The following is a 12,733-nucleotide window of genomic DNA, read 5'->3' as shown; positions in this document are numbered from 1 at the left end:
TCTTGTTTTCAAAATAATGTCCCCTTATACAGATCAGTGCCAATCTGTAAAGTGGGGGCATTGAGACAAAGCACCAGTGGGCAGAAAATTCTGATGTTCAACCAATTATGGAAAATGTTTTCTGCCCAGATACACATATTGCTGACAGTTACCCAGCTTAATTTTTTTCTTTTTCCTGTCCCAAAAGTTTCTTAGAATTTCACTGTCTTTATAACGCTCTTGGTAATCTGTTTGAGTCACTGCCCAACACTTTCATAGTCAAGGTTCCTTTGAAGTACAAGAGAACATTCTTCAGGCTGGAGATTCTGCAGATCCTCATCTTCTCTACATGCTGGGTCCAGGTTCCCAACAGACCCTGGAAAACAACTGCCCTTCTCTCTCTTCCTCTGAATTCAGCTGGAAGTCTGCCATCCTGTAATCAAGTAACATGTACTTATCTATTGTTGTCTCTCCAGGAAGTAAATTGTGTGTTCTTTTCAATGTTTCTTAGGCCTTTCGGGGCATAGGTGCCAGTGAAAATCTAATGAAAGCCAGGACCCCTCCCCCTAGAAAAGTGTGCATGTAAATCAAAGTCTGCACACAGTATCAAGGATCCACAGAGGCCAACCACAGACCCCCGTTAGCCAAGACCCTGACTGAACGTCTACTGTCCCAGCTCTTGTGGAGACAGACATGAAAATCAGTACGTGGGGAAAACGTGTAAGTTTATAACATGGAGTAGGGATGACTTGATCCTTTGTAGGATCCATTTCTTTGAAGATATATTTGTTGATGTACTTGATAAATATTACAGGGCCAAATATTACTTAGTAAGCTTTGAAGCTGTGGCTGCTTTGATAAGGATGCTTCCATCTCTGTTCGTGGTATCACCTCTCCTGGTGTCGGATCCCTGTGCGTATGCCTACAGTGTTTATTGAACTCCAGGGCCATCATTTAGCATTCGTACAATTCTCAACACTCAGATAAAACTTGACATGTAAATCCCGATCATCTCTAGGAGTTCATTTTTGAAGAGTTCACTCAGCTGTCACCTTTTCTTCTTTCTCTCCTGACATCCATCCAACCAACCAGCTGAGGGTTCCCCATGATCCCATCAAACGCTCATGTGTGTTCCTTGCACACAGTGTGTCAAGATGGTGTCTCTCCATCACACCGTGAATGCCGCCAGAGCAGGAGGGTTGTCACTCCCACCTGTGAGCTCCAGTGGCCAGCACAGGCCCAGCACATAGTAGGCACTCAGTGCATGTTTGCTAACTATGGACTGAATCGCCATTGACCCAAGTCTTCAAAGGTTCTTAGAAGGTAAAGAAAGAGGCCAAAGCTAAAGAAAGCAAACTAGAAGTTAAGATGAATTGATATTTCAGTGTGTTCAATCTGTTGAGTGAGCTGATAAGAGAATGTTCCCAAGTGTAGGTCTGTGGCCAGTTGCTGACTTCCGGGCTAATTTAATGCGCAGACACATGGTGGCAGTGAGACCATCTGGTAGACAAGCTCAGCGACTTAGGCTCATCCTTAACCCTCTGCAGTCTGACCCAGGCCCATTTTCTCCTCACTTGCAAGCCCTGCACTGTCCCATTTCTGGGCATTATTGTTCTAGCTACACCAAGCAGTCTCATGCACCCTGGGTCTTACTGGTCCTGCTGTTTCCTCATCAAGAAGGTCTGGACCCATGTCTACATATTAAAACTTTCCTCATCTTTCAAGAGCCTGTTCAGAGGTCATTCTTCCCATTGATATTCCCTGTGTCCCCAGACAAAAGAATCCTCCTTCTCAAGCATGCTGGGAGCACTGATCACCTCTTGTAAGACCCTTATCACGGATTCTTGCTCAGGACCAGAGAAACAGTCATTTCCAGCGGACTCTTTCTTTTATCAACCTAGGAGCTCTTCTTTTTCACTTCTGTGTCATCTGTTTCCTTCTACTGACCTTTATATAGACAGCTGCGTTTAACATTTGTCCAGTTACAATGGTGTCAAGTAAATTTGATGCACAAGCATCATAAAGGATCAAAGAATCTGTCTCATATTTTTTTAGCACAAGATGGTCCAGATTCTTGAGACAAAATGTTACAAAATGAAGTCCTTCCTGTTGAATGATGAATTGAATGAAAATACCATATTTCCTTTTGTCCTTATAAACAGTTTACTCTTGAGTTTGAGAAAACTCACCTTCAGATGCTGTCATCTGAAGGCTTGTAGTCTGAGACTTTACTTATACAATCAACTTATTGTCATTGTTAGAGTCTAAAGAGTTGTTCTCCTTCTCTTTGAGTTCATCTTCTGAGTCATCTAATAATTGTGAAATGTTGTTCTCTGTCACTTTTCTTCTCTTTGCAAATATGAAAAATTCTAAATTCTTAACTGTATGCAATGAGCTAAAAGCAGACTTAAGATAAATGATGATTTATTTCGTTACTGAATCATCCCTCCAGGCCATTCCATTCTTCTGTTTTATTACTTTGGTGTCTTTTAGCATAATTAGGAATAATTGATGAGTAATGATGAAAGATAATTCCCAGGATGATGAAAGAGCAAGATATTTCAAAAGATAGGAGAAATAAGATCACAAAGATGTCATCGTGCATCATAGATTTATGAAAGGGTCCAATGAACCCACATAGTAATTACAAAATAGAATGAACTTTATTTTATTTTTAAAAAATAAGTAAATTTTCTGTGTTCTTTGGAAACCCTTCAAGAAGGAATGAAAGCAATGAAATATCAAGCCTTTTAAATAGATAGAGCAACTCGAAGAGGAAACTCAAAAACTAAAGTTGGGTCTAATGGACCCTAATGGTATACTGAGAGTTACCATGTTAAAATTCCATACACGTCTATCCGACTTAAAGTTAAGGATAGATTGAGAGTCACCATCTCCCTGTCTTCCTGAAGTTCCCCAGGCCAAGTCAGGGATCTACTCCTGTAAGAAACTTCGGAGGTGTTCACCAAATGGAATAGTAGGAGTTGAAGGTGTAATTATTAAGCTGGGACTGTAATTATCAAGGGAATGCCATACATTATTGCCTACCTAAGTGCAAGGACCTCACACCATCTCAAAATCTTTGCCCTTAACCTAGAATACTGTTCATCCACTCTGTCCCTTTTAGCTGGGCAACTGCTATGCTTTAACCATCACTTCCACTTTGAACATCACTTCCACAAGGAAGCTTTCCCGAACTTTCAGGCCTGCTGTTAACTGCCCCTTAATGGGCTATCAGAACTACCATGTCACCTCCACCTGAGGGCTGCCAACCAGGTGTGCTCAGCCTTGTACCATCAGCACAAGATGGGCACTCAGTAAGCATCTTGTGAATGAAAAACAATGAATTCAAACATGTTTCTGAGTACAGATGCTCACCTGCCTGACCCCTGGAACAGAGTGTTAAGGTGCATGTATTTGAGAAAGTAAAAGTGAAAAATAAAAGCTCACATGTAGAGAAAGTAGATCAAGTTAAGAGACCTTGGTTTTCCTGGACTGTCCTTTCCCGGGGTTGATTGGGAACAAACAAATCTGACAATGGCAGAGGAGTCCTCAGCTCATGCTTCCGGCTTACATTTAGGTGTCAGGTGATTTGTCAGAGACTGACCTCAGCAACGAACCTCGGCACCCTTGGACCAGCGTGGCCACCACCGAGGAGAAACTGAGAAACAGGCTGTACGAGTTAGCAATGAAAATGAGTGAGAAGGAGACATCTTCGGGAGAAGATCAGGAGTCAGAGCCCAAGACGGAGTCTGAGAACCACAAGGAAAGTCTGTCCTCTGAAGACAACAGCCAGGGCGTCCAGGAAGAGCTGAAGAAGGTAAGGGCTATGAAGGCAGCTCCACGTGTGCAGCAGCGGGGTGGGGAGGTGGGCAGAGGAAGTTCTGTATTTGCACAGAGTTGTGCTGGGCTCCCCATGAGCTGTCTCTCAAATGCCCATCCCATGCATGCAGGAGAGCCCTAGAAACCCCTGCTGATTCGAGCTAAGTGCTTCAATCAGGGAAAGGGCCCTGCGGGTCCCAGGCCTCCGAGACCTGTCCTGTCCTTCTACTAACTATCCTTCCCAGTCCATACTGGGAACTACCCTTCAAGCCTATAATTAATGCTCACAGTCTCTCTTGCTGGTAAAGGGCCATGCTACTTCTTCCTTCCCCCACCCTTTCCCAGAGGAACTTTGCCTGTGGGTTGAGAGCATCTCGCCATCCCCCTTTTAGTCAACAGCAATGTTTCAGACCATGATCTTTGTGCGAAACGTGGCCTGCTATGTCATTTATCCCTGCAGTTTGCATATTTGGGCTTGTCTTAGCCTCAAAATCATTTTCCAAACAAGCCTTATTTGGAATCCTGGTGTTTAAAACAGGTAAAAGCCCCCAAAACCCAACCATTTGATCTCCAGTCCCAAACCACCCGCCTAACTACCCAAGGGCATTGCTAGGAAACCACAGAAGGAAGAACCCCTGACAGAAAGGGAGGTCCTAGGCCCCTACCCCACAATCAGTGCTCTACCCCCATTCTTTCCTCTACAGCTTCTCTAAGCACATCCCTGTAGACTTGGCCACAGGACAGTCAGGCTATCCCTACTGCTTCCAGTGGAAGAGAAGGAAGCTAACATTTGTTGAGTGCCTAGTGCTTTGCTTATGTTAATGAATTCATTTCATAAAAACCCTTTGAAGGTGATGCAGAGCTTGTCCTGAAGGCACTTACGCAAGGCCCATAACTAGTCAGCTTCAGAGCTGGGGCTGCATCCCAGACCTGCTTGGCCTCAAATCACAGGTCCCTTCTTTACTATGACGAGCTGTCTCTTCCGTAATCAGATAAGATCTTGCCTGGAAACATGTAGATTTCTTGGCACTCGTGGTCAGTTTTTTCCCCTGTTCTGAGAGTACATTATATAAGCTAACAAGTTCCTGGTAGCTCACATGAGTGGGGAATGAGCTCCTCCATCTGCACAACAGCCAAGCTGGGGGAGGAGCCAGGCCAAGCCAGCAAAGAGCACGGATATGGCAAGAGCCGGCCAACAGCCAACTGGGGGCCCTCTTCCACCGCCGAACTCCTGAGCCCTCCGACAGCTCAGACTCTGCATCTCACTCATTCCCGTCCCACCCTCCATAGCCATCGAATCCTCCTACTCCTCAGTCTGTCAGGTCCTCTGACCAAGGACATGCACACATCTGTCCCCTGCCACGTCTGTGGGCCGGAGGCCGGAGCGTGGCCTTCACAGGCAGCCCTTCCCTGGGATGTGGGCTCCAACCCATCGCTTCCTCCGTGGTAATGGGCTCTGCTCCTCTCTGTTACTTGAACCAATAGCCCATGACAGTCACATTTGTCTGCCAGAACTCAGAGCCAGATGGTAACTGAGGAATATCATGGTATTTCTTACAATGCCTCTGCATTCTACTGGCTTTGCTGCCTGATGGTCACAAGGCTCCCCACAGGCCTGCTGTTCCAGCAGCCCGCCAGGCCATGATGAGTCATGGACTCCCAGCCCCTGTCAGCCTGCAGGCCTCACCTTCTGGAAGCAGAGCAGCCAGTTTGCACTGTGCTCTCTTGGGCAGAATATGAACAGGGAAAGGAGGAGCCAGGGCAAGAAAAATCTAAGATAAGCGCCCGTTCTGCCCCGTGCCCTCACTGAGCAAGAAACTAGGAGTGTTGCTTTTATTCAAGCTCCCAAATATGTCAGTTTCTCAAAATTTAAGTCTTCCCCCGCCTACCATGAATCAGTACATTAAAATATCCATCAGCTATCACTTATTGTATGTAAAAATCTGGGGAGCAAACTGAGACAGATAATTAACATATATTTTCCTCATCAGGCATGGTTTACTCTGGGATGGGAACACAGAAATACAGGTTTATATCTTCACTATTATTTAGAAGCAAAAGGATATAGAGATAGGCTTCAAGATAAGACTGAATTTGAAATGCAACCATGCAATTTGCAAACTCTGCAAACTTTGGCTAGTGCTTAGAACAAGCCAAGGTGATTTCTTGCCTCCCGCTGGACCCTGTCCCCCAGCTGCCCTCCCTGTCCCTCCAGACCGTGCATGACTACTCCAGTTCTCCCTCCACTCCACAGCCACAACTGCCCTGCAGTCCCTGAGCTTGCTCCCAGTGCTGAGACAGGCCCGCACCTGCTGTGTTTTTCAGCTGATCCCTGGGCCCCAGCCCTGGGCCTCATGGTTGATTGCATAAACACATCTTGGCCTCATCTGTAAAATGAGGATAATTGTACTCCCTGATAGAGTATGAGGGATGAATTTTACAGCATGGTGTTTAGCACATAGCAGGAGCCCAGCAAATTCCGGATCCCCTATAAACGTCACGGCTGTGAGTTAACATCCATCTTCTGGTACTGAAGCAACAACTTAGTACCTATTTCCAGTTGACACCTGGCATGTCTAACATAGGTCTGCAACCACATCTGGGGCTTTGTCGCGCTAGGTAGCATATAAGTGGGAAGCCACTGCATGAGAATGCCCCACGTTCCCATCTTCAGTATCAGAATAACTGTGACTTCCCCTGTAGGCCAACCACAACTAATTTGTACAGCATGTGTGTGTGTGCGCGCACACACACACACACACACACACACATATGGCTGGTATACGGCATGGTTTGGGAGTGGAACTGGGCTCGTGTAATGATTTCAGACGTGGTCAGTGCTCCCCGGATCTCTTTACTCTAGCAATGCACACTGGCGCAAAGTCCAGCCGCCTGAAGACCCCTGATGCAGCAGGATCTCCTCTTCCTCTGCAAAAGGCAGACTGAAAGGGAGAGCAAGAACCCCAGCTGGGAGCAGCCCTAACTAGTGACTGCCAAGAAGAAAATCAATACCCCAGCTGTTTGGCCTCTGTGGGCATGGTGTCTCTGGGGCAGAGCTGCATATTGACTCCCCGAGTTCCCCAGCCACCCGAGCTCTAGGCATCCAACACGATGAACAGTTCTCCTTGACTCCCTTCCCTCCCCTGCCCCACATACCCCTCCTCCACCATCTCCACCACTTTCCAGGGATCACCTCCCGCATGAACTAAATCCCTGTCTCGCATCTGCTTCTGGGTGAAACCAGACTAAGTCGGTAACCAAACAGGAGAAATGCAGGGTCCCCAGTTCACAAATCCTTCAGTGCTGTGTACGCAGCGAAGAAATCCCAATGCCCAATTGGCTGCTAATTGCCTTTGCCTTATTAAGAGGAGCTTTGCCTTATGCAGAGAGAAGTTTGCCCAGCCGTCACTGTCCCCCTGCCTCCCACACTGGCCCTGCTCTCTGGGAGCCAAAGCAGAGGAATGCGCATGTTCCCACAGACACTGGATATCAGTGGCTGTTTAGTATCCTTAGTATGACAACCCACATAAGAACTGGGGCTTTAGAATCCTGCCCAGCAGCAGAAGAACCATTTTAGAAACATGCTTTATCTTGACTGGATTCAGTCCTTTGCTGTAGGCAAACTTGTCCTATAGGTGGCTCACTTTCTCTGGGGGTTGGAGGGATGGTACCTACCATCTGAATTTTAACCAATGGAAGAACATGCTTGCAGAGCTAGGGGGAAGCCAGAAACCTCTTGGGTACTGCTCCCAAAGAATCATTTTGTTCTTGAAGTCATTTTATTCCATCAAAGCTTAGGGGTCAACCCCCTAAACCATGTGATCCTTAGAGCCCAGAAGTGAGCACCACCTCTATCACTCGGCAGATAGCCACGCCAATGGTTCTGGGAGAAAGTCCTGTCCAAAGCAGTTCTTAGAAGGGTCTGCGTCTAGGTATGCAAGGGCAGCATTCCTGAAGGAGCAAAGAATGGCCAAGAACTCCTGGCCTGAGTTTGGAGACTACGTTCAGGGGCTAGATTTCCCACAAGTCCGTAATCTTCCCAGGCTTAGAGCAGTGGTCCCCCAGGTCCCTTCTGGCTCCCAAATCCCCTGGTTCTAGATATGTAACAGATTAGATTGATTTTTTTGTTTCCTGACCTAAGTATCCTTTATGACACTGTTTATATGACAAAAGATGTCCCATGTATCAAGCTCTTGGAATATGAATGTCTGTTGAAGGCCCATATTAGTTAGTTCTTGCATTATAGTAAAATTTGTATAGCTGGTGTCCTGAAAGCATTTTATTTAAAGTGCCTTTGTTTATAACAATTAGAAGTAGCTGGATCATTGGGCTTTGCTTTCACAAGGGAGTCAGAGACCAGCAGATAGATCCCATATGTATAGTTTCACGGAATAATTCTCATCATAAGTATTGAGAGTTCCCTAAATTATTAAATGTCTTTCTTCCCAAACAAGAGATGAATTTATGCATCTTCTTCTGTCTGCTCATTTACTAACACCAAGGAACAGGGATACATAATCCCGGTCAGTGATCAAGGAGACCGATCTATTGACTATTCTAACATACCCAGAGCCTTTTGTTTCTGAATTTTAATGTGCTCATGAAAACCTTTTTGTTGATATCAGTGTTAACATAAAGTCAACTGTATCTGTGTGTGTCTCACCCCTGTAAAATAACACACGTTCATGTAAGGATTCAGTGTCTTTCATCCCAGGTCACATCCTATTTCAGAGTGTCTTCATCTCTAGTTGGTGCTAGAGAGCATATAGTGTTAGGTACTGACTTGTATCTTACAAGTGATAGATCTCAGTAGGCCTATGCCTGTTGAAGAATTAACACCTTTTTTCTAACTCTCCGCTTAATTGTTGCCTTGGGTGGGAGTGTGGGGTGGGGAAGAAGCTTTAACTGTGCACTTAGAGCCGCAGCTCTTATCCATAGGGCTTGAACAGGTGAGGAGGGACAAAGAAATGTGGAGCAGGGGTATCCATAGGAGGTCTGAGAAAGTCTCAGAATCCCTGGTAAAGATGATAGAAGGTATTTCTCTCCTGAAGTCAGTCCGCAAAGACTGGAGGAGGTGACTGCTACTTCAAATGCAAAGATAGCTACACACATCTTAAAGGAAAATGAAAAATCAAGGAAACATGACACCATCAAAGGATCACAATAATCTTCCAGTAACTGACCTCCCAAAATGGAGATCTGTGATTTACCTGATGAAGAATTCCAAATAGGTTTTTAAAGCAAGCTCAATGAGCTATGAGAAAACACAGAAAGTCAATTCAACAAAATTAAGATATCAATGCATAAAACAAAATGAAAAGTTTAACAAAGAGGTAGAAATCATAAGAAGGAACCAAACAGAAATTCTGGAGCTGAGGAATACTGTGAATGAAATGAAAGGTGCCATAGAGAGTATCAAGAGCAGAATGGATTGAGGAGAAGAAAGAACATGTGAAGTAGGAGACAAGACCTTGGAAATTATCCAGCCAGAGGAGAACAAAAGAAAAATAATGAAAAAGAGTGAAGAGAGCCTATGTGAACTATGGATACCATCAAGAGAAGCAATCTGAATTATTAGAGACCAAGAAGGAGAAGGAAGAGAGAAGGGGGCAGAAAGCTTGTTTTAAAAAATGATGAGGGCACCTGGGTGGCTCAGTGGGTTAAAGCCTCTGCCTTCGGCTCAGGTCATGATCTCAGGGTCCTGGGATTGAGTCCCACATCAGGTTCTCTGCTCAGGGGAGAACATGCTTCCTCCTCTCTCTCTCTCTCTGCCTGCCTCTCTGCCTACTTGTAATCTCTGTCTGTCAAATAAACAAATAAAATCTTAAAAAAAAAAATGATGGTTCAGGGGTGACTCAGTTGGTTAAACATCTGCCTTCAGCTCAGGTCATGATCTCAGGATCCTGGGTCCATGTCAGGATCCCTGCTTGAAACTGGTGGGGAGTCTGCTTCCTCCTCTCCCTTTGCCCCTCCTTCCCGTGCTCTCTTTTGCTCTCTCTCAGTCTCTGTCTCTCAAATAAATAAAATAATAATAACAATGGTTGAGAACTTCCCAAATCTGAGCAGAGGTTTGACCGTCAAAAGCTTATGAGCTTCATGAAACTCATAAGTCCCCAAAGAGGTTAAACTAAAAAAATTTTTTCTCCAAGACTCACCCATAATAAAATTAGCAAAAATGAAGGACAAAAAGAGGATCTTAAAAAGAGCAAGAGAAAAAAACTTATCACTTATAAAGGAATCTTCATAAGGCTATCAACAGATTTCTCAGCAGAAACCTTACAAGCCAAGACACAGTGGAGTGACATACTCAAAATGCTGAAAGAAAAAAATAAACCTGCCAACCAAGAATACTTTATCTGGCAAAGTTGTCCTTCAGAAATGAAGTACAGATGACCTCATTCATTCCCAGACACACAAAAGTTGAACAGGGTAAGCAACACTAGACCTGCCTCACAAGAAATGCTAAAGTTCTTCAAGTTGAAATGAGGATGAGCTAATTAATAATATGAAGGCATGAAAATATACAATGCACTGATAAAGGTAAATATATAGTCAAGTACAGAATACCCTAATACTGTAATATGGTAGTGTGTTAAGTACTTAATGCCAGTAAAGAGATTAAAGGACAAAAATATGAAAAATAACTATAGCTACGATAATTTGTTAATGGATACAATATAAAAAGAGGTAAATTGTGACATCAAAAACATAAAGGGGGAGAGTAGAATGTAGTTTTGTATGCCACTGAAGTTGTTATCAGCATAAAATAGATCATCATACCTATAAGATGTTTTGTGTAAATCTTATGATACAAGCAAAATCTACCATAGATACACAAAAGATAAAGACATGGGAGTCAAAGCATACCACTACAGAAAATCATCAATCACAAAGAAGATGGCTAGAGAGGAAGAAAGGAACAAGAGAACAACAAAACAGCCAGAAAGCAATTAATAAGATACATTAATTAGTTCTTACCTATGAATAGTTACTCTAAATGTAAATTGATTAAATTCACCAATCAAGAGACACAGAGTAGCTGAATGGATAAAAAAACAAGACCCAGCTATCCACCGCTTACAAAAGACTCACTTCTGCTTTAAGGACACACATAGGCATAAAGTAAAGGGATGGAAAAAGATATTCTACGAAAATGGAAACCAAAAGAGAACAAAAGTAGTTTTGATTATATCAGACAAAAAAGACTTGATTCAAATGCTGTAATGAAGCAATGTCATTATAAAATGATAAAGGGGTCAATTCATCAAAAATATATAAAAATCATAAATATGTATGCACCCAGTATTGGAGCATCTAAATATATTAAGCAAATACAAACAGATCTGATAGGAGAAATAAACAACAATACAGTAGGGGTAGGGGCCTTCAGTATCCCACTTTGAACAACGTACAAATCATCCAGAGAGAAGATCAATAAGGAAATATTGGACTTGAACTATATTTCAGACCAATTGGAACTGAGATATGGATATATATATATATATATATATATATATATATATCCGTATATATACATATCCATTCCAACCAACAAAAGCAGAATGCACATTCTTTGCAAGCTTACATGGGGCATTCTTCAGGATAGAACATATGTTAGGTTACAAAGCAAGTCTTAACAAATTTAAGAAGGTTGATAGCATACTAAGTATATTTTCCAACTATAGTGGTATAAAACTAAAAATCAGTAACAGGAAGAAAACTGGAAAATTCACAAATATGTGGAAATTATATAACACACTCCTAAAAAATCAATAGGTTAAAAAAACAAATCAAGAGGTGCCTGGGTGGCTCAGCCAGTTAAGCATCTGTCTTCAGTTTAGGTAGTGATTGAGCCCCACGTTAGGGTCTGGGCTTGGAGGGAGTCTGCTTTTCCTGCTCCCTCTGCCCCTCATCCCCTCACCCACTTGTGCACTCACTTGCTCACTCACTCTCTCAAATAAACAAAATAAAATCTTTAAAAAAGAATAACAAAGTAATAAAATAAATCAAAAGGGCAATAAAAAAGTCTTCAAACAAATGAAAATGGAAACCAAATATATCAAATCTTATGGGATATAGCAAAAGCAATTCTAAGATGGAAGTTTATAGTGATAAAAGCCTACATTAAGAAAAAAGAAAGATCTTAATAAACAACCCAACTTTACACCTCAAGACACTAAAAAATAAGAACAAACTAAACCCAAAGTTAGCAGAAGAAAGGAAATAATAAAAAACAGAACAGAAACAAATGAAATAGAGACCAGGAAAACAATAGAAAAGATCAATGAAACTAGAGCTGGTTTGGGGGGAAAAAAACAAAATTGACAAAATTTTACCTAGACTAACTAAGGAAAAGGAGAGAAGATTCAAATAAATAAAATCAGAAATGAAAGAGGAGACATAATAATCCATGTCACATAAATACAAAGTACCATGAAAGAACACTATAAACAATTGTATGCCAACGAACTGGACAACCTAGAAGAAATGGATAAATTCCTAGAAATATGCAACCTACCAAAACTGAATCATGAAGAAATAGAAAATCTGAATAAACCAATAATGACTAAGAAGACTGAATCGTTAATCAAAAAACCTCCCAGGACAGAAGTGCCCAGGACCAGTGGCTCATTCTGCCAAATATTTAAAGAAGCATAAATGCCACGCCTTCTTTAACTCTTCCCAAAAATTGAAGAGGAGAGAATACTCCCAAACTCATTCTATGAGGCCAACATTACCCTTTTACCCTAGCCAGATAAGGACACTAGAAACTACAGGTTAATATCCCTGATGAATATAGATGCAAATATTCTCGACAAAATATTAGCAAACTGAATTCAATAATACATTAAAGAATTATACAGCATGATCAAGTGGGATTTATCTCTGGGATGCCAAGATGGTTCAACATATACAGATCAATAAATATAAT

General features: G+C 42.6%; 1 protein-coding gene across 1 annotated transcript in view; it reads left to right on the top strand.

The window, feature by feature from the left end:
- The window catches only part of MYRIP (myosin VIIA and Rab interacting protein), a gene marked incomplete at its 5' end in the record, with an annotated part of 315,920 nt that overhangs the window by 271,772 nt on the left and 31,415 nt on the right, over positions 1 to 12,733 (top strand). The window contains one exon of the mRNA XM_080821795.1: positions 3,560 to 3,799. Coding sequence (XP_080677921.1) covers positions 3,560 to 3,799 — 240 coding nt within the window. The remainder of the gene's footprint in view (positions 1 to 3,559; positions 3,800 to 12,733) is intronic.

This window comes from Martes martes, assembly GCF_963455335.1.
Source record: "Martes martes genome assembly, chromosome: 1".
In the NCBI taxonomy this organism is placed as follows: Eukaryota; Metazoa; Chordata; class Mammalia; order Carnivora; family Mustelidae; genus Martes; species Martes martes.
Note: the sequence above shows the minus strand (reverse complement) of the source record. Positions and strands in the feature narration are given on the sequence as shown.